Source organism: Ailuropoda melanoleuca, chromosome 19, assembly GCF_002007445.2.
Source record: "Ailuropoda melanoleuca isolate Jingjing chromosome 19, ASM200744v2, whole genome shotgun sequence".
Lineage (NCBI taxonomy): Eukaryota > Metazoa > Chordata > Mammalia > Carnivora > Ursidae > Ailuropoda > Ailuropoda melanoleuca.
The window spans coordinates 2,785,113-2,808,657 of record NC_048236.1 but is presented as its reverse complement, the minus strand read 5'-3'; the positions used below and the strand labels follow the sequence as shown (position 1 = coordinate 2,808,657).

Below are 23,545 nucleotides of genomic sequence, written 5' to 3'. Positions count from 1 at the left end.
TCACAGTAAACCCAAGCCTGACCCTAGAGCAAGCTCTCTGAGGAGTAAATGCCTTCAAACACATAATACGGTCACTTAGCATAATTCCAGGCATATAACAACTGCTCAACAAGTTGTAGCAACAATGGCCACAAATGGTGTTATCTGGTGGACTACTGTGGCCCCGTTTTCTTGCCTCTCCCCTCCAGAACCACCTGCTGAGTCTTCTAGAAGGAGGCCCCCTGAGATTGTCCTCCTCCAGGGAGCCTTCTTCCTGGACCAGTGGAGAGCCTGTGGTTTGTCCAGCCTTTCTCCCTGAATCTTCATCCCATTTGTGTGGCTCTTGGGGATTCAGAAAGTGGGTGTGTATCCCCATCCCTCAGACTGGCGGTCCCACAATTTCCTCAGGGCAGGGGGTGGAGGCGGAGCTGAGAGCTGACTGGTGCCAGAGGGAGCTGCAGGCCCCTCCTGCCTGAGACTCCCCTGAAGTGTCCTGGGCCCATTCTCTCCTCTCCCTGGAGAAACTGAGGTCCCATACTGAAGTCTCTTGCCTGGGCACCGAACAGGTCCTCCAGGTATATAGCAGGGCACTCGGTCCCCAGCCCATGTGCCCAGGGCAGCAGCACAAATCAGACACCCACCTCAGAGCTTTTCTTTTCATTTTTATTTTAAAGGAAAAAAAAAAACAGTGCAAAAACCCATTTTCCAGGGTCAGCCATGCCCACCCCCCACCCCTAGGTCACCTCCCTGGCTGGGGGCCTGACTCTTCCTCCCACTCTGCAGCCCCTCCCCCTCATGCAACCCACAGGGGCTGGAGGCTCCACTTCCCTGGAGTGCCAGATCCCAGGGGGCCTTAGGGGGAGGAAAGAACTGGGGGGAGGCAGCCCCTGATCTGCCTGTGGCCTCCCCCAGGTCTCCAGCCATGGCACCAGGTACCCCTCTCGGCTCTCAATAACCCTTTCCTGACCAGACTACTAGTGTGGGGGGCACTGACCTGGGGGAACCCTGTCCGCACCCCTCTTTGCCCCGGGTCCGGCTCGGGGCTCTCCTCACTGAGGTTGGGGGTTTCCTCCCTCCCTCCTTGGTGGGGGAGAGTGGTGAGATCCCCAGGTTTAAATACCTTAATGAAAGCAGGGGATGGGGGAGGAAGGGGCTTTAGATCTAATAAATTATTAGCGTTTCTTTTAGTGTCCGTGGGGGGCGGGTGGGGTGGGGCAGGGCGTGGCCTCCAGGGCCCCTCCCTCCCCTTACTGGTGAATCTCATTCTCTATGAGGCTGTCCTCGTAAGACTGGAAGTCTGTGTCCGTGAGGCCATCAGGCGGCATCAGCAGCTCCTCATCTTGGGACGAGGACAACGGGGGCTCATCCCCCGAGCTCCCAGGACCCCCATCCCCGTCCCCGTCCCCGTCGGAGTCCTGCAGCACCTGAGCGATGTATTTCTGAAGGGGGAAAGGAATAGAGGGTGACGGTGGGCAGCTGCTTCTCATGGCGAGGGGCTGATGGGGGGATCTCAGGGTCTCCAGGGTGTGGGACGGTAAGCCTCCCCCCAGGGAGAGGTGGGCACTCCCCTCAGTGAAGCCAGATCTGTCCCCACCCCTGGGGGCTGGAACGGGCCTCACTTTCAGGAGGACTAATGGGACCCCCGGCTTTGGACGGAGCATCAGTCAAGTCTCCTCTCTGTCCCTGGCCACGAATCAGGGTACTCACCGCAGATTTGGGGACAGCAGCAGCAGTGGGGGGCCGTCCATTGCTTCTGGGGTCCACGGCATCTGTCTCCGTGTGCTCAATCTTGAGGGGCCCAGAATGAGTTGGGGAGTGGGAAGATGTCCTTGCCCTCAGCCGCCATCATGACCCCACACCTTGACACCCTTGCTGCCCCTGCCATCAGCTCCCACCCATCCCCCTGCTCCCCTGCACCCCCTTGAGCTTCTGCCCTCAGCCATCCCCTGCCCCCCTCGCCCCACACCTTGTAGTTGTGGGCACTGAGGTATTTGAAGTGTCCGAAGCAGACGTGGCAGAGACAGATGACGATGGTGATGACCAGGACCACGAATGTGAACATGGACGTGGGGGCTAGGAACCCTGGTGGTGGGGGGCAAAGGATGGGGCTGCTACCTCTCCTCTGGGTGCCCCCTCCAGGGGGCCCACCACCCCACTTTTGCTACCTTCTGAAGGCAGTCCTGCATTCCTCTGTGCTTTGGCCTGACCTGGCTTCTCCCAGACGCCTTGCCTGTGGCCCTTGGCCTTCATGGACCCTCCCATGGCTCGCTCTGCCTCGACTCTGGAGGGAGGCCCTCCCCCGCCCAACCTCGCCACTCCCTGAGGTGCGTGTGGGGGTGGCCCTCACCCGTGCGCATGGTGGAGAAGAACAGCAGCCAGAAGAGGCAGAGGATGGGTGCGGCCACCACCTGGTTCACAGCCCCCGAGTGGATTTTCTTGTCCAGCTTGGCCGGCAGGTAGGCGTAGTAGAGATTGTACCTGTCTACCAGGTGTTTCAGCAGCATGTACATGAGCCCTGGGGGAAGCCACATGGGCCCTGACCTCGGAACCAGTGACACCGGACCTCTGTGTGTCCATCACAGCTTGTCCTAGGCCTTCCAAGATGGCTGAAGGGCCGGGCTCCCTCCTCCTGCCCTAGCCCCAGGCCCATCACAGAATCACACAACGTCAGCTTCCTCAGCTTTCCCCGCCTCGTTCCGTGGCCCCTCACTGAAAATCCCACTATTAGAAATCCGTTCCTCTGGGTCAGTGAGCTTCTTCCTGAAACCCTTGGTGTTTTTTCCCCACCCTGTCCCTACACCGATGAGTATAAATATGGTGGTAAGTTCTGTTCTCCTGGGGGCTGAGGGAATGGGGGCTTTTAAAAGGACAGGGAGGTTAGTTTGGGAGTTTGGAGCCTTCAGGAACTGGGGAGGGTGGTTAAGGGGTTAGGATGTTAGGAGGGGGAAAGCGGAGGGAACCAGTAGGGTGACCATTGCAGAGAAACTTTGCTAAATTTCAGAAGGAAGAGGGATTGTCTGAGGCGCACAGCTCAGCTACAGCGGGGTAGCTGTCAGTGGCAAGAGCCTAACCCCACCCTGGAATCCAAAGGTCTTTTCTGAGCTTATGGGCCTGTTTCCAAGTGTCCCGGCGGACCCTGCGCAGGAGTGTGTGTGCGCGCACGCGTGCGAACCCCGCTGTGGACATGTGACGTGTGTCCGAGTGCATCAGCTGAGTCAAGGCACTTGATGTGGATGAGTGGGGCCATGTTGGGGTGACTTTGCCCAGGGGCCCGGCACACCAGCTGGGGCCAGCCTGAGCTGAGATGGTTTTCCCCCTCCTCCCCCCCAGGCCAGGCCCCAGACTGAGGCAGGGACCCGGCGGGAGGCCCGAGGGGCCGGTCTCCCAGCCAGGGCCCTGTCCACTCAGGGCGGCCTGCCTTACTACAGTGAAGAGGGTGAGGTCCTGGGTCCCCCCGAGCAGGGCCCAGGTCCCGGCGCGGCGGCGCCTACCGAAGGGCACGATGATGGGGCAGGTGATACTGTAGGTCATGACCACCGTGAAGACGCACATCATCCAGGCGTAGGCTGCGCCAAACTGGAACTCGTAGGCCTGATGCTGGGGGGGAGATGGGCAGGAGGGTGGCTCAGGGAGGGGAGGGGCAGGCTAGAAGGGCGCGGGGCAGGTGGGGCGGAGCAGGGGGCTGGGGACGAAGCCATGGGGAAAAGGAACCAAAATCCAGGGTGGGGCAGGGCAAAGCAGATGGAAAGGGGCTGTGGCTGAGATGGAGGTCAGGGTGGGTACAGTGACGGGCCGTGGGCTGGGGGGAGAGGACCTTTGAGGGAGCAGGGGAGGCTTGGGGGAGGGATGCCCAGAGCCCTCGTGTGGGGTTAAGGCACAGAGACCCTAGATCTAGGGACCCGGACCTCCCCCAACTCCCATCAGAACACTAGACTGTCAGGACTGGCACAGTTGATCGATCGCCGCACATACGGGAAAACTGAGGCTCCAGATAGGAAGGGGATAGCCCAGGGCCACGGAACTGGGTCCCCCAAGTTCCAGCACCCCTGTGCCCCCACACCCTAGCAAGGCCGCCGCTGTTTCCGGTTGGGCCCACCAGGGGGCGCTGCGCAGGCCGCGGCGGCCCCAGGCGGCCGTACCCGCTTCACGTTGCGCCTCTCGGCGGCAGAGCGCGCCAGGCAGAGCCGGATCATGTACATGAGCAGGCCCGGGATGCGCAGCAGGTCCATGGCGTTGCCGATAAAGGCGGAGGCAATGACGTAGTTCACGAAGAAAGCGCCGTTGTCGGGCAGGAACACGCACCTGCGGGCACCCAGTGCTGCAGCGCTGCACCCCTGGGCGACCCAGCGGCCACCGCCCGCAGGCCAGCACGCCACACCGCCGCCCCGACGCGCCTGCCTTCGTGCGCACAACCCCGCTCAGCTCGCAGGCCCCCGGGCCCCCAGAGTGGGAACCCCAGGGGAGGATGGCAGAGTGTCGCAGACACCTCCAGCACCCTCCGTTGAGTGGATGCGACCTGACAGTGTGAGCCTAGAGGTGCCCCTGTAAAGACCCACGGAGAGGGCTCCAAACCCCTAAGGCCACCAGATGTTCAGGGTATGACTGCCTGAGATCCCCACAGACCAACCTCACGAGGCCCTAAAAGACCCCTAAGAGTGTGAGCCCTAGGAATACCCAGTTAGTACCCCCTTAGACCTTAAATTAAGCCACAGTTACCCCCAGAGTGTGAGAACGCAAGCTCCACAGACCCTTCCTCCAAGATCTTCAGGGTGGGGAGACCAAGAACCTTTGTCAATGCCCGTGACACCCCAAGTGTGAGCCCAAGATTTTTACAGATTGCTTAGAGCAAGATCCCTAGTCCTTGTGCCCATATATATGGCCATGGTACATGGCCCGCCATCCCCCCAACCCCAAACAGCCTCATAGGGCTTCCCAAAAAGGTACCCCATAAGGAACCCCACGGTCACACCTCTGGATAAGAGCCTGAAACTGCAGAGGTGTTCCCATGACTTGTGCCCCATAAACGCCACAAGTGTGAGCCCCCAGAGTTCTCCATAAATACTCCAGAGTTGTGAGCCCGAGACTTCCACAGAGACTTAAAAGTGTGGGCTCCAGGGACTTTCAGGGGTACCCCCAAGTCACTCCCAAAGCAGGACCAAGACCCTACTACAGACTCTTCTCCAAACCAGAGGGCAACTCGACTCCTCGAGTTAGTCCCAGAACACAAGCTCCACGGGCTGTCACGGAAGTCCCCCGGGGTGGGTCCCAAAGCCCCAAATACACCTTGAAGGTGACCTCTACACAGGTTCCCAGAGAATGAGCCCCAACGCACACCCCAGGGACATCTCCCATGTCTACAGCTGAGCACTGTGGTATAATCTTTAGAATGACCCTCCTGCGCCATGTGAGCCCCCCCTCCCCCCCGTGTGTCTCAGGCATAGCCACCCCCGCCCTCTGGTCTCTTTCCCTGGGGGCCCAGGTCACTCACTCAAACCGAATAGCTGCCTCAGCCAAGAATTTCTTGTCAAAGAGCCAGCGGAAGAAGAGGTCCAGGCTGGAGAGGAGGAGTGGAGAGTGTGGTGCGGGGCTGGAATGGCCCAGAACACCAGGGGAGGCAGAGTCTAGGCCATGAGCCTCTGGGGAGGGGAACCCACCTGCTCAGTCCTAGCGAGGGTAGGAGCAGCACCATGAAGATGAGGAAGGTGTAACACTTGTGCATGGTGGTCCTGTTCTCCCCGGAGCTGGGCCGGGGGGCACAGGGGCAGAGGTCAGATGAGCCAGCCCCTAGGCCTGCTCCCCTAGCCAGTACGCTATCCCAGGAAGCTCCTCTGGGACGGGGGCCTCCCCGCGTGAGGATGCTGGCCAGCCTCCGTTCCCTGGCAGCGCTGGGACTGCCCAGGGCAGGGAGGCCAAAGGGGAAAGGGCTGCCCGGCAGGGGACGGCCATATGCCTAGGAGGGCCAGAGCGTGGGGCGTGTGAGGGGTCTCACCGCGTCCAGTGCGCTTCGAAGAAGGCTGAGTAGTAGACGATGGTGGGGAGCAGGGCCGAAAAGCACCACAGCAGGAGGGTGGGGAAGAACTGAGTGATGATGGGGTTCTGCAGCGGGGCACAGGGGGACGTGTCAGGCGGGGGCCGTCCAGTGGGCCCCAGTCTAGCTTGCTTTGCTTACCTGCCCCCTCCCCCCATGAAGCCCCAGGCCCCATGGCTCTTGGGGCCCCGTGGCAGAAGTCCAGAACATGTGCAGGGCCAGGGCCAGGGCGAGGCTGGGGGCCAGGCTCATGAGTCCCACTGCAGGGTGAGTCACGCTCGTGGTGGTTAGCATTCCTGAGGACCTCCTGAGGGCCGGGCATTGATCATGGGCTTTACGTGTAGGGATCCTCCCAACAATGCTATTAGCCCATTTTACAGATGAGTGAACTAAGGCAAAAAGAGATTCAGCAGGTTACCCAGCTAGTCGAGTGGTGGGGTTGGAATGTAAACCCAGGCCGACTGGGTCTAGTGTTATTTTGCTCTTATCACTCAGGAATTTTCAAACTGTCTGACTTTGGACTTTGAGGCTCCAAGGAGGTGTGCTGTGTGTGTGGCAGGAGGGGCGAGGGAAGAGCTGGTGGAAGTGACCCTGACTCTATGGCCATCTGAGCAGCCTGGCTTTGCCACACTGGGGTTCATGTAAGAGTCCTTTAGATAAAGCCATCCGAATCTAAGTTTGGAAGCCAAGGCTGTAGTCCGAACCTCTGTTCTTCTGTCGGAGAGATAGGGGCATGAGGAGAAGGGAGCTTGTCCGAGGTCCCACGGTCAGTTAAAACTGGCCCTGGGCTCACCGTCTTCCCTGGTGTCTCTCTAGGTGTGTGCAAACCCAAGGGTGATGTCACTAGGGGGAAGGCGGCAGGGAGCCCAAGGGACGTTCCCAGAAGGCTCTGCAACCCCCAGTTGTCGGGGAGCTGTTGGTGGGGCTGGGCTGGGAGCAGAACCGTAGCTAGATCGGGCCGGAGGGCATTCTGGTTTCCCCCTGAAGAGGGATTCGAGGCCTCGTATGTGTGTCTCGCGACCCGGCATGGACGGGGTGGGGTGGGGCCTGGGCCTCACATTGAGGTACTCCACGGGCTTGGTGACGTTGAACTTGTCCATAGTGGTGATGATGATGGCCGGGGTGGTGAGGAAGAAGAGGAGGATGAAGAGGACGACATTGATGACCAGGCAGCGAAGCCACCAGATGAAGCCTCGGATGGAGAGGTGCTCCCTGGGAAGGCAGGCGAGAGGGTCGTTCTGGGGACGCCTTGGACCTCCCTCTCCTCCCCTGTCCCTGCCGGAGCCAGCAGGCCCCACGAAGCCTGCCCCGGCCGTCCCGCTGTGCTCACCAGTAGATGTTCTGGGGGTCAGGGGCGTAAGACACGGTCCAGTTGGAGATGTGCAGGGACTCGCTGCAGGACGAGGCCCGTGGCTCCCCGCGGCAGGTGCAGCCCTGGCACTTACACACATTGAAGTCCTTCAGGATGCTGGGGGATGGGCACTGGTTACTGCCAACGGCTGGCCATGAGTGCGGGGACCCAGGAGCCCCCACTGGTCCCCGGGGGACAAGGACGGTGATGGGCAGGCAGGGCAGGGGCTCACATGGCGGTGATGGTCTCGTTGTGGAAGGTGACAAAGGCCATGCCAAGAGGCTTCTCGTTCACCTTCTCCTTCTCCCGCTTGTAGTCCTCCTTCAGCTTCTGCTCCAGCTTCGTGTAGTACTCGATGGCCTCCACCTGCCGAGGGCGAGGGAGCGAGGTGGGGGGCTCTGTTCAGAGAGCCGGGCTGCTCCCCAGCACAGCTGGCGGCACCGACCCAGGGCTCGCTACAGACCGGGTGCCGCGGTAGGCTTTCTAACAGTTAACTCATGTAATCCTCACGATAATCCCAAGGTAGGTACCATTAGCCTCATTTTAGAGAGGAAACGGAGACACAGAGCAGTCACGAAACTCGCCAAAAGCCACAGAGCTAGTAAATATAGCACAATGCTGTTCTCTTGGCTGACCTCTTCTGACCTGGGGTTTGCAAACTTGGTCACTGTAGGGATGGGGACGAACCCAAGAGTGGAGCTGGGGCTTCGATGACTGTAGGAACAGGAGGGGACCTGAAGGTGGGCCTGCACCCGGCTTCCGGTCCCAGCTGCCCCCACCCCCATCCCTGCATGGCCTGGCCTGCTCTGGGAGTCTGTCTACCTTTGGCTGGTTATGTGCAAGGCCCATTTGTGTGCGTGCTCCCGGGGTCATGGGACCTGGGCCTGGAATGTGTCCATCTCTACCGCGACTGATCTTCCCGGGATCTGTCCAGCTCTTCCCCATACCCAGCAGGAGCTCTGGGAGCCTGACGTCACCTCGTACCTGCTCACAGCCTCGTACCACGCAGCAGCAGAGGTGGCCGCAAGGCTTGGGGTTGATCATGGTGGCGACGTTCTCCTTGCTCTGGAGGTTTGTGAAGTACAGCTTCCCCCGCTCCGCCTTCTTCCTGTGAGACCCAGGTGCCCGGTCACCCGCCGGCCCAGCTGGGGCCAGGAATGGCTGGGAGGGTGGGTAGGGAGCTCGGCTCAGGGGTTATCTAAGGCTCAGGGGTTATCTAAGTCCACTCGCTGAGGACAGGGGTGAGTTTACTCTCGGATCTGCTTAGAATGCATGCTTCAGATATGGCCCCATTCAAGGGTCTTCCCGCCCATCCCTGGAGGGCCAGGAATTCTTCCTATGGTTTGGCCTAAGTTTCTTATACTGCAGCTGAAGAAGGGTATGTCCTCAGATGCGGTGGGGATGGTGGACCCCTTTCCTCTCGCAACGAGCTGTGACCTCCAGGCCTTGCTCTTTCCAGAGCTGGACTGACAGGCACTCCAGGGGTTGAATTAAAAGCAAATGCCCTGGGAAACACCTGGAAGGGGAGCCAGGTTCCTGTGTGGCAGCCAAGATGCCCTCCACAATAGACAGGGGCCCCTCCGGTGTCATACCTGGCCCCCCCACCGTTACCTCTCTGCGTCGAGGAACATAAGGCGAGCCACATTGTAACACGGGCGAGCTTCAAGAACCGTGCAGTTGGGATAGGCCTCCCTGAAACACAGTCTGCCATCACCTTCTGGGGGGACCCCGCCCACCTGCCCCCACCTTGCAGCCATGACCCCATCACCTTTAAGACACCCCCCCCCCCAGTTCAAGCGCCTTGTCTGGTCTACAAAAATGGGAGTTCCATAAGAATAAATCTTTGCAAGTCCTCCCCGTGTTCGTGTGCGGAGCAGGAGGAAGCATGAAGGCTCGGGGGCCCTGTCACACTGACGAGCCCAGGTGTGAGAGTACATCTGCGTGGCACGGGGGAGGCCACGGCTGCCGCCTGATTCGTGTCCAGAGCTTTGAACCTTCAGTGGAGAGAAACTGTTTCTACTCATGGGCTATTCTCTTAACCCTGTTTCCAGAATACCTGGTTACAGTTCAACACTTCGCCTTGACCATGAACTGACCCCAGCCAACCCACAGCCCAGTCTACAGAACAATTCCCGCCCCAAGACTGACCAGAGATGGATCCTGAACCCTGACCTGAAACTGACCATTTACTCGGATCCAAACTCACCCACAACCAGACCCACGACTGACTTTCTAACCCTGACCCGGGATTGACCCTAACCTTGCCTTGAAACTGAGCAGAGAGAGACCTTCTGTGACTCTCAGTCCTGGTAACTGGGGGGACTCGAGGGGCACAGCAGTTCCTTCTTACTTCTCATCACACACTGCCCCTGCTCCCTAACCTAGACTGAGCTCTGCCTTTTAAAAAAACTTTTTAATGAAGAACCACCAGGTGTTAAAGGTGCACAAGATCTGGTTCTAAAGTAACAAGCTGGACGCCGCAAATCCACGAGAATTTGGAAACTTAAATCTGGGATGGGGTCCTTGAAATGCGCTGCAGACCTTTCCCTGGACACCGTGTTGCTGCAACTATTTTAGGGCCCTTCCTTGGAAGGGCCTTCAGGCCTGTGGCAGGCTGAGCCCTCATTCTCACCTGACTAATCTCTCACCCCCTAATCCCCATCAGGCAGGCTCTCTGATTTGACACACGGGAAGTTCCCTGGTTCTGCTGGGGTAGCCCCTCATCCAGACAGACCCCGGACCTGGATCACAAACCCTACTCCTCACCACACATCAGGCCTGGGCCGACAGCTTCAACACAGTAGGTGCCCAATCAACACGTGCTGCACGAACGGATCAATGGGATGGTTGTTCCCTGATGCTCGCTCCCTAGATCCCCCAAACCCCAATTAGGATCACAGTCTCCCCCACTCTTGATTACAGGCTGGCCACTAATTTCAATCACAGCCCGCTTCCTAAACAAAACCACAAGCTGACCCCGGAAATAGACAACCTGAACCACGAGCTCCCCACGGACACACATCAAGTCTGGTATGAAGCACACAGTAGGTGTAGGACAAATGTGTGCTGAGGGGATGCTTGGTTCACGGGGTTCACTTCCTCGCTGCAGGCAGGGCCCTATCCGAGTCCTCCCGCTGGAAACAGCACCCCTTCCTGACTCCTTCATTCTGTTCCGTTCCCTGCTTTGGTTTTCTTCTTGGCACCTACCCATGCTCTACGCGGTGTCTATTACTGGTTCATTTGTTTATTATCTGCCTCGCCCACCAGAATGTGAGCAGATGAGGGCAGAGGCTCCTTTTTTTTGTTTGTTTACTGCCGAAACCCCAGCTCCCATTCCAGCGTAGGCATGGAGCCGGCACTCACAAAGTCTTTGTTATTAAGGGCTTACCAGTCCAAGCTGACGGCTGGTTCCAACAGGACGGTAATATTAAGATGTCACCTAATTCTGAGCACACACTGCCCTTAATCCCGACCCAGACTGCCCCCTAATGCCGATCACAGCTTGGACTCTAGATAGGATCCCAAGTCGCTCTCCTAGTGACCGAGGATGATCTAATTTTGACCTGTAACTTCTGTGAGGGCAGGGCTGGTTTCTAATTTGTTCATGCTTGGGGGTAGAGGGTGACAAGAAATGCCTGTTGAGTGACTGAGTACCCATCCGCTACTGCTGGTCGCAAACCACTCATCTGCCCGCAACAAAGGGGTCTGAAGCCTGACCCTGACCAGACGCTGCCTCCCGATCCTGTTCCGATCCGGAACAACGACCAACTTCTGATCCAGGCCAACGGACGGTGAGTCTAGACCTCACAAAGTCTGGATCCTGACCACCAAGGTCCTCTATCAGGGCCACTGGCCAACTGCTAATTCTGGCCACAGACCGACCTCAGACCACACTCTGACGGGACCCTGCGCCCACTCCTAACGCTCACCTCCACCAGGGGACCCCCCCGAGAGCTCATTGATCTTTCATTCATCTCTGTGGTCCCAAGGCCCACTGTGGTCACTTAGGCCTAATATCATCTGAGAAAGTCCGCTGAGTATACAGATGAACGTATGACAGGATCCCTAATCCTGCACACACACCGTCCCGGCCACCGGGCACCCCTGGAGGTGTGTGTTCCCCTCCCCGCGAGACAGAACTCCAGAGCTGAAATGCGCCTCGGCAAACACGCGTGTCCGCGGTCCCTCAGGAGCCACTGAAAGCCAGGGAGCCCCTCCCTGCCAGTCTGCACACAACCCCCGGAATGTCACATAAACGTTTGAAGCCACACACCTCAAAGGGCCCACGGACCCTGAGTCAACAACCCATGACCCAGTTCAAGCTGGGAGGGGAGGTGGGGTGGGGGGAGGGGACAAGACCACACTTCTCTCGCTTTTCAAGTATTTCTTGTATTTTCCCTGTTCTTGCGGGGGGCCTCTCACCCAGCCCAAGTGCTGGAATGCCCTGGACTCACGTCATTCTCCAGTGGTCTCACCTCCACCCCCTCGTCAGCGGGGTGGGCGTCAGAGGGAGGGCGTGAGAAGTCTGAGGGGCTGAACGGCAGAGAAGGGCCCGCAGGACCTGGGTTGGGGGTAGGAGTGGCCACTCACTCAAAATGCTTCTTGATCTTTTCTGACTCTGCGTATTTGGAGATTCCATTGATGAAGAGAGTCCGCTTCACCTGGGGTGAGAGAGGAGCGGGTCTGCCTTCCGGAGAAGAGGCTCGAGAATGCCAGGAGGGTGTGGGGAACAGGGAGCTGAATGGGTGGGAGGAGGCCTTAGGGATGGGCCGGGTCCCAGGGAAAGCAGGAAGAGTGCATCTGACCGAAATCAGGCAGTGAGCTTAACGAAAGAGCCATCTGGCCCCTTGCTCCCGAGGGGATCACTGAGGATGAGGAAAGAGGGGATAACTCTCTGACCCTCAGGCCATAAGGACACAGTGGCTGGCCGGGGGCGCTCAGTGCTGGGCTGGTGGAGGATGCAGACAGGACACGTCGCTACCACAGCACCACCGTGGCTTTTCCTGAGGGCCAGGCACAGCATGGGTGCTTCCCACCGACCTCAGGAAGGTTCTGTTGCCCCATTTTACAGATGAGGAAGTGGAGGCTGGGGGAGGTAACTTAGTGTGCAGGATAGGGGCTCTTGAGCGGCCGGGCCGGGATCGGAACCCAGGGGCCCCACCCTGGCGCGGACACCCCTTAGGGCTGAGGCGAGGCCCGGAGGTAAGGGAGGAGGCTGGGGGCGGGGGAGGCCAGGCTTCGCGGGCTCACCAGGTCGTCCTCCTTGTAGCGCATCTTGGAGGTGTGTCTCCGCATGCTGTAGACAGTCAGCAGCAGGTACAGGAAGGCGAAGGACGTGTGCAGCCACAGCAAGTTGTTCCTGCGCGGGGCAGAGGGGCCCGGGACAGGAGCGCACTCAGACACCCCGACCTCCCGCTGTGACCTCAGCCCCTGGGACCGGGCCCCTCTCCGGCCACGGGTCTTCTGGCACTGGCCCCTCACAGGGCAGGCCCCAAGAGGATTCCACTGCAGCTGAAATGTCCCCAGGAGGTCATCTCTTCCTGCCTCTCCCCGCCCCCCAACTGCCGGCCGCCACCATTCCCTGATCTGCGGTCACACAGCTGCTTCTGGATCTGGTGGTCCCCGGGGATCCACCTCCTCTGTCTCCAGCCCAAGTCCTCAGGGCCCCAGAGCCTCCTCTGCAGCCTCGGCCACCTCTCCCCAGTGCTCCCCCTGCAGCCCTCCCTGTTTCGGCGGACTCTGGCACACACTGACCTCACTGACCGGCTTTCCCACCTTACCCTGATTTCAGGTTGGCGATGGTGGTTCTCCCGAAGCTGTAGGCATTGTTCTCTGGGGGAGACAGGAAGAGGGTGAGGACGACGCGGGGGTCAGGGCACATGTCCTGCTGCCCCCTCTCCTCCCCTCCCGGCCCCACCCATCCTGGCCCTCACTGACCCAGCAGGTCCCCTGAGAAGTTGACAGGCAGCACGATGCCCACAGAGAGGACGCCCACGACGACCAGTAGCCCGATGATGTGCCGCTGGAAGGACAGGTAGTGCACAGCATCGCCCCCACATTTGTCCCGGATCTCATCGTCCCTGCAGGCGTGGGGCAGCAGAGGGGACAGGTGGGTATCGGGGCAGCCGAGGGGCCACGGCTTGCCCACCTTGCCCGCCCCAGGTCCACCCTAGCCCCTGCTGGTCTGGCAGCACTATGGGGGCCGAGTGGGGTCTCTGGGCCCCCTATTTTCAGGAAAGGGAAGGATGACAAAGGGAAAGGGAAAGGGAGGGAAAGGAGAAGAGGACAGAGAGGAGGGAACAGAGGCGCTGCAGAGAGAGGAAACAAGGGTGAGAAAGGTCGAGCGGAAGGGGTATGGAAAGGGAAGGTGAGGAGAGAAGCAGGCTGATGGAAGAGGTGGAAGTGGGAGGGAGGACCCACGCTGGGGACGCAGTGGCGCCTAATGGCTGCTGGAGAAGCACGGAAGTTGTGCACCTGGGGAGGGGCCCTGGGGGCCGGGGCACGGGCAGTGGTGGTGCTGACCTGTCCGGGCCTCCTGCCTCTCTCAGCGCTCACTGCCTGCCTGCCGCACTCTGGCTCGATCTCCTGACTTCTGCCTGCTGGATACTGGCTCCTGCCTGTTGCTGGCTGGCTGCTCCCAGCCTGCCTGCTGCCCCCACCCGCTGGCTGCACGGAGGCTCTGAGGTGGGGGGGCTCCAGCCTCTGCCTTCGTGGGATGGCAGGGGCTCGGAGAGCTGCAGGCAGAGCGGGCCCACTAGGCAGGGGGGCACACGGGAGACTGTGGGGTAAGGCGAGGCCAGCGCAGGAGACAACAGAGGCCGGGGCCCCAGGGCCTGGCCTCCTGGAGTAGAGAGGAGGGTGCGGGGCTGGCTGGGAGCGCTAAGGCCCTCAAAGCTGCTGGCCTCTGGATTCTGTAGGGAAGTGACAGGTTCTGAAGTTTCTCTGTTTCTCTCTTTCCTTAGAGTCTGAAGACTGTTCACTTACTTTATCCTGAAGATGGCTGTCAGCCAGGAACAGAAACCCTGAGGGGACAGAGGGCTATCAGTTGGAGTCCCCACCCCACCAACCCGAACCTCCCTTCCCCCCGCGAATCCCACCCACCCCATTCTCATGATCAACTCCAGGCTGTGGCCCACCTTGGCACAACTTCCAGAACCCCCCAAAGATAGTAGTGCATCCCAGAGGGGGAGAGGGAAGGTGCCAGCCCTCAAAGGAGAAGAGGACTAAGGGGAAACTGGGCTATCTGTGGGTACTTGCGCCCGGAGCCGCAGATCCCAGCAAAGAGCCAACGGGGCAGTGCAACCAGAGGAAGGCCTGAAGCTATGTGGGTCAGGGTAGGGATGGGTGGGATTCAGCATTCTAGGAAGGGCAGTAGGGACCTCCAGACCTACAGCCAACAAGAGTTTGCAACATGGCTGCCAACAGCAGAGAGGCAGGCCAAGCTGCCCGAGTTCCTGCCACATTTCTTCCAGCACACCCCAGAGGGACCAGACCCTGGGTCCCTGTGAGCTGCGTTCTTTGACCCTCAAGCCCCCAGGCCTGCCTTCAGACAGAGACCCACCCCACTGACAGCAGGGTGGGGACCTCTGGGGGAGGGCTTAGCAGAGAGAACCCTCCCCCACCTTCCTTCTAGTAGAAGGGCCAGGCTTAACCCAGGATTGGGGAGAGAGGTGCCTCCCAGCTAAGATGCAGGACTGCTACCAGTTACCAACATCACCTGAGTCTGGGGACCATCTGGACACCTCTGGGTGGGCAGGGGTGATACCTTTGCTTTGCCACTTACCAGTATGAGTCCAGCTCAGGAAGCTGACTGGCTCCTTCTACCATGGCTGCTATAAGAGCTGCTGTCCCCCGGGACCCCAGCCCAAGCTGGACTGACCAGGGCCATCCCGGGCCTAAAGATCAGAGTTCTGTCCAGGACCCCCACCCTGGCAGAACGACAGGGGCCAGGTGGGTAACGTCAGAGTGCCAGGCCTGACGTGAATGGGAGTCTGGGGACTGCTGTGAATCTCCAGGTACATGCCTTGTCTAGCGGGCCCTCTGCCACTCAACTCCAATCCACAACTGGCCCCAGCCAGCTGAGGGCCACCAGCCTGCAATCTCCGAGCAACACAACAAATTCTGTGTTTTGCTCGATGGGCCAGAAAGGCCTGTTGTTACTTCTAAAGCCCTGTCTAAGGAAGAAGGGGGCCGTGGGATTCATCGGTGGAGGCAGGCACAGCGTTTGGAATTCGTGCGGTTAGGCTGGTGCTGGCTCGGAGGTTAGCATGGAATACAGAGCCAGGAGTTCCAAGTCTGGGTGGTCTGCCTGCGGCTCTGAGACAAGCGTTGCCCTTGCTGAGGAGAAAGTCACATTCCATAGGTCCTTGACCCTGCACCACTGGAGGCTAAGGCTGCCGAGCCCCCTGCCCTGGAGGAGGAGGAGCACGTGTGGCCAACGGGTCTGGGGGAGGGCACTCACGTTGTCTCTTTGGTCAAAGTCGACGGAGCTGGAGACAGACGTGAGACGCTCATACCGGTCATGACTGTCCCCGTGCATAGCTGAGGCCACACTGGGGGTGGAGAGGTGAGAGATCAGAGAGCCCGGTGAGTCTGAGCTCCTGGGGAGCAGGGTTGAAGTGGGGGGGCTCCCACTCCAGCGCTCCAGGGGCTAGACGAGGCACAGAAAGAGCAGAGGCTGAAGCGGGGATGAATGACTGTCTTCTCCCTGCCTCCTTTAAATCTGCCTCTTTCCTTTGGGAGGCCTGGGGGGCACCCGTGCAGGGCACTGAGTGAAGGGAGGAGGGTGTCTTCATCATTACCCCCTGGAGGCCGGAGTAAGAACGTGAGCAGGCCCTGCAGTTCTGGAGCAGACCAGCAGGGGACGAGATGGGGCAAGAGAGCCAATATCATGCACAGGGGAATGGGGAGGTGAAGGAAAGGACGGACTAGGAGAGCCCCAGAAGGGCTGGGGGTATCAGGGGGCTGGGGGATGTCCCCCAGGTGGGCCCCTCCCCTCCCCTTTCCCTGACCCCAGCAGCTGCCACAACTCCAACACCAGTCCTATAGACAGAGACAATGATGTGACCGCCAAAGGCCAGATTCGGGGCTCCATGGGAAGCCCCCCTCCCAGGCCTCCAGAAGGGGTGAGCAGGGAATCCTGAAATATGAAGAACTAGTTGTTAGGGGATGGCAAGCCACTGGTGACACCCAATCTTGTCTCTGTGACCAACAGGTGAGTATACTCTAAGTTTCCAGAAGGATGGCCACTCTAGCCCAGCCACCAACAGAGCAGGGCACAGGGGGAGGGGCTTCTCCCAGGCTGAAAGCCAGAGGGGGGGATGGGCGAGCAAGGCAGAGACAAGCTGGGGAGCCCCCTGCTCTGCAAAGCACACCGCCTGCGTTAATCCGAAACATGAGCCTACAGAGGAGAAAACTGCAAAGAGAAACCAGTAACTTGGCAGGAAGAGAAGTGAAGCATGAGAGAAGAAAAGAGAAAGCTGGTTTAGTGGGGATGAGGGGGCAGGTGCCCCACATACTATTCCTGTTCCACTCGCTCCCTCTCCTGCTGCCGCCGACGCCTGGGGACAGAGAACAGACAGGGTTAACAGGGGTGCGAGGGAGGGGGGAGGTCCTGGGGGACTGGCAAAGGACAGAGGCCCATGCCCACATGTCCCCCATGTCCACTCTGGGACTAGTCCCTCTCTCATCCCCCTTTGTTGGGGGGATGAAGAGGGACGGCTCTTTCTTATCCCCGAGGAGTGAGTGTGAGTATTGTGTGCGTTTGTGTGTGTGTGTGTGTGTACGCGTAAGGGAGAGTCCCAAAGCCTTACCTGTCTGCATCTGTCACCAAGGCCAGCCGCCCATAGTCCCAAGCCACCTTCCGGAGGATGGAGAACAAGAACAGCAGTGCCTGGGGGCAGAGGGAATGGTTGGCAGGTAGACAGACTGTCTACCCACTGGACTAGCCAAGGGGGCAGGGGCAGAGGGGCCGGGATCTTGTCTTAGAAAGGGATGACGTGGCTTGCATGAACGGTCAGAGGCTAGGCCCAGGCTGGGTGAGGCAGACCCCTGCTGCGGTTAAGCCGGGGGACTCAGAGCCAGGTGGAGGAGTGGCTAGGACGGCAGGTTTTAGCTAGCTACGGATAGGGTGTGGATGACAAGTGTGTGTGGGGGGTGGTGTGTGGGCACTCACAAGGAAGCACATGAAGTCAAGAGCCAGCACGGTGGGGACGCCCCCAAAGGGCAGGCCCTGCAGGACGGTGCTGCGGATTCGGGCACTGTAGCAGTAGTCCTTGGGGTTGCTGTTGTTGAGGGCCGTGGTGCCCAAGGTGGCTAGAAGGAAGGGCAGCATGGCTGCTACTGCCGCATGGTCCTCCTGGGCAGAGAGCACAGTGGTCAGCTGGGCTTGTCCCCAATCCCCCTCCTGGCTCCGGGCCTGAGCATGGGGAGAGGGAGTGACGGCAGATCTCCGGCAGCCTGGGTGGGTGGAAGCGCTGGCTTCCAGAGATAAGGGCCCCGGGAGGCGAGGGTTGAGTCACATGGATTTACCTTCATTGGCTGTAAGGCTGCGACCCCACCCTGGGTCTGGGGAACTTGGCCCAGATCTGGACTGGGGAGACTGGTTTTTCTAAGCTGGAAGTTGTGAGTCTCTAATGTCTGCCTCCCACCACCCCCATGTACACACATGCACACACACACACGCTTGCTTTCTCTTTCTCTCCCTCAATCTCTCTGTCTTTGTCTCTGGAAACTGAGTCTGAGGGAAGACAGGGAGGTCTTAGGCCTGAGGACTCAAGGCTAACAGGTGGGGACTGGAGGTCAGGGGAGGACGGGACAGAAGCCAGCCGGCTCATCCCGATCTTCTCTTCCTACCTCTTAGAAAAATGGCATGGTTTCATCTGCTTGGAGTTTTCAACTCTGTTAAGCACTTTTTCAATACAAATGGCTCAAAAAAAAAAAAAAAAAGATGTTCACCATCAGAGCTGGCCCTGGCCCTCTGTGCTTAGAGTAGGGACCTGAGGATGGGGTCAGAGTGGGAAGTCAGTTAAAAAGTAGGACTTCTGGGTTTGTGTTATCTGCCTGGTCCCAGTCACTCCTGCTTACTCTCATTCCGTTCCCCCTGCCTTGGAAGCAGCTACACCCCCCTTCCCTCCAGCTTCCTCACCTCTCCAGCGATCTCAGCACAGGGGTCACCTGAGTGGTGTGAGGACTACAACTCCCAGAGTGCCCTGCTCCTGCCTCCGGAGTAGGGCAGGCTGGGAATGCCGTGCCCTCCAGCGAGATTTTCCACTGGCAAAGGAAGAGAGAGAGTGGGCGGGGGCCTCTCAGCCTGCCCAAAGCCCCTGCTGGAGGGTACTACCCTCCAGCCCTGATCCCCGCCGATCCCCGCTGCCGCTGTGGGGCTGTCCAGCCTTCAGTGGTCTGGGTGGATGGGGCGGAGGAGGAGGAGGAGGGAAGGGGCAGCCAGCCCGGATACCTGGGTTCTGGGAGTGCCTGGGGACGAAGCCTAGCAGGGCTCTGGGGAGGCTTCTAGGGTGGAGGAGAAGTGCGGCCGAGGCACTGCTGCCCCACCCGCGTCCTACTGGGGGGCCCCTGGGGGCCCCTTCTGCTGACAACACTGAAACTCTGTCTTGGGGGGGTCCCCAGGGAAGAGAGGAAACCAGACAAAGAGAGAGAACAACAAACCTAGAATCGGTGACAATAACTCTGGGAGCAAGCATCCTCCAGCCCCTTGGGGGGACTCAGAGGGTTTCTCCTGCCCACTGATCCCTCGTTTTCCCCAGCCTCTTCCTAACACTTCAATTACAGGGCAAGAGGCACTAGCTCTCAGATGGAGGGGGAAGTTGTGGTTGTTTATATGTTTCACTTGGTCCCAGGGAGTCTCTGAAAAGCCTGTGTTAGGAAGGGTAAGGTAGTAACTGCCTGGTGTGTTGTGCCTCCCTCTTCCCTTCCAGCCCAAGTTGCCTTAAAAAAAACCCCAAACCAAAAAACCGAAAACCCCATTAATTTAGTGATTTCAAAAGGCGCTATTTATCAAGTGCCCACTGTTTCAAGAATAATACATACACGATTTCATTTAATCCTTGACAATCCTGAGTTGGATATTATTGCCGTTTTAAGATAAGGACACAGGGGCTCCGAGAGGTTCAGTAACTTTCCCTAAGTCACACTGCTAATAAAACGGGGTTCAAACCTAGGTCAAACTCTTTCTAAAGCTAGAACACAGTTCAGGGCACCATGCTTTTCTGATGTGCCTAGAACAGGACTCTGCACAACATGGAAGCTTTGCACGTGCTCATTAAATGTTCTTGGGCTAGAAACACCAGAGCACTGTGGGCATGTGTATGTGCAGGTGTGTAAACGTGTGCTGCTGTGTCTGTGTGTGTGTATAGGGGGTGGTAGGTGACTGGTCTCTAAGTTGAGGTGTGGGTGTGGGTGTGTCTGGGGAGCCTGGGTATGTAAACATAAGGTGCATAGAACCCTGGGGCACCAGGGTTAAAGGGGAGGTTAACGGTAGGGAGAGGCAGCTTGGGTCTATGGTATTTGGGGGCCCTCTGCAGTAGCGTCTCCCCCCTTAACTCCCAACTCCAGTGCACTCCAGCAATCAAGACAGCTTGTCTCTCTCCCTAAATCCAAGGCTCCACCAGGCCAGAACATAAGGGGTACAAACCCCTGGAGCAAACCCTCCCCCAGTTCTCTCCACACCGAAGGAAGGTGGAACATTCTGGGAGCTTTTACATTAATAGGACCCCATAGGGTGGGTGAAGTTGCAGGTAGATGCTTAGTAACTGAAATTAGCATGTCCATCTGCTGCCTCCCTCTTTTTTTTTTTTTTTTAAAGATTTTATTTATTTATTTGACAGAGATAGAGATAGCCAGCGAGAGGGGGAACACAAGAAGGGGGAGTGGGAGAGGAAGAAGCAGGCTCACAGCGGAGGAGCCCGATGTGGGGCTCGATCCCACAATGCCGGAATCACGCCCTGAGCCGAAGGCCACCCAGGCGCCCCTGCTGCCTCCCTCTTGACAGTCACAAAGCACTCTCCCCTCCACAAATGCATTGATCTTACATTCCCCCCCCCCCACCAAACCCGAGGAAGGCGGGGCACACGTGCTGGATCAGACCATTGTCCCCACTTTACAGGGGAGGAGAAGCAACTCAACAAGAGGTCACAGGGCAGGGAAAGGGTGGAGCCAGGACTGGTGGCTCTTCAGGCCTAACTTCACCTAGGGCAGCTGTTCAAAGCTTTCAGTGAGAGCAGCTGGTTGGAGGGAAGAGACTGAGGCAGAGTATTTTGGGGGGAGGTGTTGGGGGGGCAGTTCATCCACTCAGCCAGCTGTATCCTGGAATTTCTCTAGTCTGACACTGAGGCTTTAGCTGGCGGTGTGCGGAAGGTGGTGGATTTTATTTCCAGCTATCTTAAGGTTGTTATTTCACCATTAAGAAGTCTGTGCGTGGTGGGGGAGTTATAAGCTAAAAGTTTTTTTTTTTTTTCTTCCAGAGTTACTTGGGAAGATTTCATTTAGGGCCTGGGCTCATAGGAAGGTGGTGGGGTCTGAAGGGACAAGATGATGGAGGCCTGCTCTGCAACTATGTAACCTGGGCCTCAGTCTTCCAGACTGTAGCGAAGAGGTATTAATATCCTGGCGTAACCCCTCCCAACTTCACAGGGACCGGCAAAAAAGTATCCACGAGTGAGGATTAAAGCAGTAGGAAAAGAATGCAATTATCAAATATTTATTTTACTCTGAATTTGTGCCAGCAACCATTCTAAGCGCTTTGCACACGTTAACTCATTGACTGGCCATCAGGACCCTGAGAAGACACTGAGGTCCAGAGAGGGTACAGAACTTGCCCAGCGTCACACAGCCAGTCTGTCACAGATCCAGATACGGACCCAGGTAGGCTGGCTCAAGTATGCGCTCTTGACCACTGCATTTTGCTGCCCTGGCCGACAGAGCCACTTCCCCTGGGGGCTGCCCGCTACAGCTCTGGAGAAATGCCACATCCTATTTCTGTTGGCCCTCCTTCTTGCCTGTATTGAGACCCTCCACTCAGACCCTGGGTTTGTGATTTCAGGTGAGAGAGGTGTAGAGGACAGGTGACAGAGCCTGGGGATTAACAGCTCAGGCTCTAGGATGAGACAGATCTGGCTACTGATCTGGGCAAATTTACTTCACCACCTGGGCCTCAGTTTCTTCATTGGAAAATGGGAATTATACTTCAGTTGTGTGGTTGTTTTGAGAACTAAACAAGAGGACTTATGTAAACCTCTTAATACAATTCAAGGCACGTGATGGATTCTAAAAAAAAGTTAGCCACTGAAGTGTGGCATAAAAGGGTTGGTTTAGTGGCAGAAACTGGTAAAAATCAAAATAAAGGAAAACAGACTTTAATGAAAAAGCCCCTCAGTCAGGACAGGCTTCTTGTTTAGACCCAAGGGCTTATATAGCATTTGGGACTCTGCCACTAAGTGGCAGGGAGTGTCCCCAAACTCTTCAAACATACCCAATCCATTTGTAGCAGGCCAGAAAGGTGGGGGTACGGGAGGGTGATGCTATGCCCGGATGGGTCAGAAGTTCAGAGAAGAGAACCTGTTATTGATCAACAACCAGGCAGGGTGCCAGGGTCTTTACCCGTGTTATCTAGTTGATCCCCATGATAAATCATGTAAGGAGGTGGTAGTAAACACAATTTCAAATTAAAACTAAGGTTCAGACTTAACTAAGGTTAAGTAACTTGTCAAGGTCACACAGCTAAAGAATGGTAGAGCTGGAATTTGAACTGAGGTCTCTAAGACACTGTTATAATTGGAGAGAACTTGTAGGATGTCCAAAAGGGGGTCAGCCACCCTAGCTACCTTTAGCTACCCACCACCACCCTTCTGCCTTGCCACATCCCCACCCACCCATCCGTAGGCCAAGACTGAGTTGGGTGAGCCAACAGCAGGCCCCAGCATGTGCCACCCGGAGCAAGCCAGGGCCTGGACCCTCTGGTGCCCTGGAGGACAGTCATGCTGCCAGCACACCAGGGCTGGAAGCCTGGGAGACACTCCCACTCCTCTCCTCACATGCCCTGGGAGGCAAGACTGAGGGTCCAGCAAGAGGGGTTGGGAACAGCTTCATTCTTCCTGGGCAGACCCAGGGAAAGGCTAGATAGTGGTGTTGGGTAGAGAAGCTGGGACTCTCCTGCCCGCCCAGAGAAGTGGAGTGCTGAGCAGCCAGACCTCCCCCCAGGGGACCCAGGCAGGTGGCAGCACAGAGCCCCAAGGGCAGCCAGCCCCTCTGACCTCTCCTCTCCACTTCCCAAGCGACCTTCTCTTCTGAGGAACAAGTCGCCAAATCTTTGGGACTGTCCTCCTTAGACGGTCAAGAAGGCCGGGAGGGACAAAGCGCGCCCCCTCCCCCCAACAGGGCCTTTGCCCCACTCCTGGTTCCGTGTCTGAATCCTCTCCCCACCGCACCCTACAACGCAGGCCCGGGCGGCTCATGAATGAACTGCACTGTGTGGGGCGCAAGGAGAGGACACGCTCCCGGGGCCAGTCGCCTCCCCAGCCCGCGACCAGTCCCCAGACGGGTCGCGGGCAGCGGCCGGCCTCATGCTAGCACCCGCGAACCCTGCCCTTATCCGAGCCCGAACCACTGCCTCGGGTCGGCTTCTGGGGTACTCAGCCCCGGAAGCAGGAGAAAAGATAAAAGAGACCGAGGGCACTGGACTTGGCGACCCTGGAATCCAAAACTCGGGGGCGGGGGCGGCAGGTTCCCCACAGCGGCGGCGGGCTGATGGGGGCGCAGCTGGAACCCTGGAGGGGCGCGCGGGGGATGCGCACCTGGACCGGGCAGGTAGGGAGAAGTGTGGCGCTAGGGGACCGGGGGCGGGGGTCCCACCCCTCGGGATCTCCCCAGGGGTGGGGACAGACGGCGGTGCACATCTGGACCCTCGGCAAGGTTCGGAGGACTCGCATTTAGCTCAGGATGGTGCGGGGTTGGGGGCAGCGCGTGGCACCACTGGGTCCCGCGGGCCCGGGCACCTCTGGGTCCCGCAGGAGGTTGAAGGGAGGGGACACGCAGCTGAGTCCGGGGTTTTCTTTGGGTGGTGGTAGGATCCTCAAAGAAAAGAGAAGGGGCTGGGGAAGGGTCGCGTACTCACCCCCAGGCGCAGACTCGGCTCCGGCTCGGAGCCCCGGGTTGGGGCGGGGCGGGGCTGG

At 58.5% G+C, this 23,545-nt stretch overlaps 2 protein-coding genes across 9 annotated transcripts in view; one reads left to right on the top strand and one right to left on the bottom strand.

Moving 5' to 3' along the window:
- Positions 1 to 628: 628 nt before the first annotated feature.
- TMEM63B (transmembrane protein 63B) lies at positions 629 to 23,545 on the bottom strand. 8 transcript variants are annotated; one of them, XM_034647918.1, is made up of 26 exons: positions 23,488 to 23,545; positions 18,505 to 18,629; positions 18,213 to 18,285; positions 17,533 to 17,715; positions 17,171 to 17,250; positions 16,877 to 16,918; positions 15,820 to 15,910; positions 14,343 to 14,380; positions 13,296 to 13,438; positions 13,139 to 13,190; positions 12,609 to 12,717; positions 11,949 to 12,019; positions 8,970 to 9,050; positions 8,343 to 8,466; positions 7,591 to 7,724; positions 7,338 to 7,475; positions 7,066 to 7,219; positions 5,969 to 6,075; positions 5,634 to 5,720; positions 5,468 to 5,566; positions 4,119 to 4,281; positions 3,471 to 3,576; positions 2,327 to 2,494; positions 1,946 to 2,061; positions 1,687 to 1,767; positions 629 to 1,418 (listed from the first exon to the last, which is right to left on the bottom strand). In XM_034647918.1, exons 4-26 carry the CDS (start codon positions 17,689 to 17,691, stop codon positions 1,227 to 1,229), a joined length of 2,535 nt encoding a protein of 844 aa, XP_034503809.1. In that variant the 5' UTR covers positions 17,692 to 17,715; positions 18,213 to 18,285; positions 18,505 to 18,629; positions 23,488 to 23,545; the 3' UTR covers positions 629 to 1,226. The 8 variants fall into 8 exon arrangements, with proteins under 8 accessions (XP_034503809.1, XP_034503810.1, XP_034503812.1 ...); XM_034647919.1 differs by lacking the exon at positions 18,213 to 18,285; XM_034647921.1 differs by lacking the exon at positions 18,505 to 18,629 and having other exon boundaries at positions 23,488 to 23,529.
- MRPL14 (mitochondrial ribosomal protein L14) overlaps positions 23,156 to 23,545 on the top strand; it is a 13,780-nt gene continuing 13,390 nt past the window's right edge. Inside the window, exon 1 of the mRNA XM_034647926.1 lies at positions 23,156 to 23,180. The gene's annotated coding sequence lies outside the window, so the exon portion shown is untranslated. The remainder of the gene's footprint in view (positions 23,181 to 23,545) is intronic.

Bases quoted from the DNA above. Each gene is read 5' to 3' on its own strand.
- TMEM63B (XM_034647918.1), bottom strand. From the start codon at position 17,691: ATGCTGCCCTTCCTTCTAGCCACCTTGGGCACCACGGCCCTCAACAAC. The intron at 16,919-17,170 runs GTAAGGCTTTGG...CTCTGTCCCCAG, and splicing joins TTGGTGACAGATGCAGACAG to GCGTCGGCGGCAGCAGGAGA. The intron at 13,191-13,295 runs GTCAGTGAGGGC...TGTCTCCCCCAG, and splicing joins CTTCTCAGGGGACCTGCTGG to AGAACAATGCCTACAGCTTC.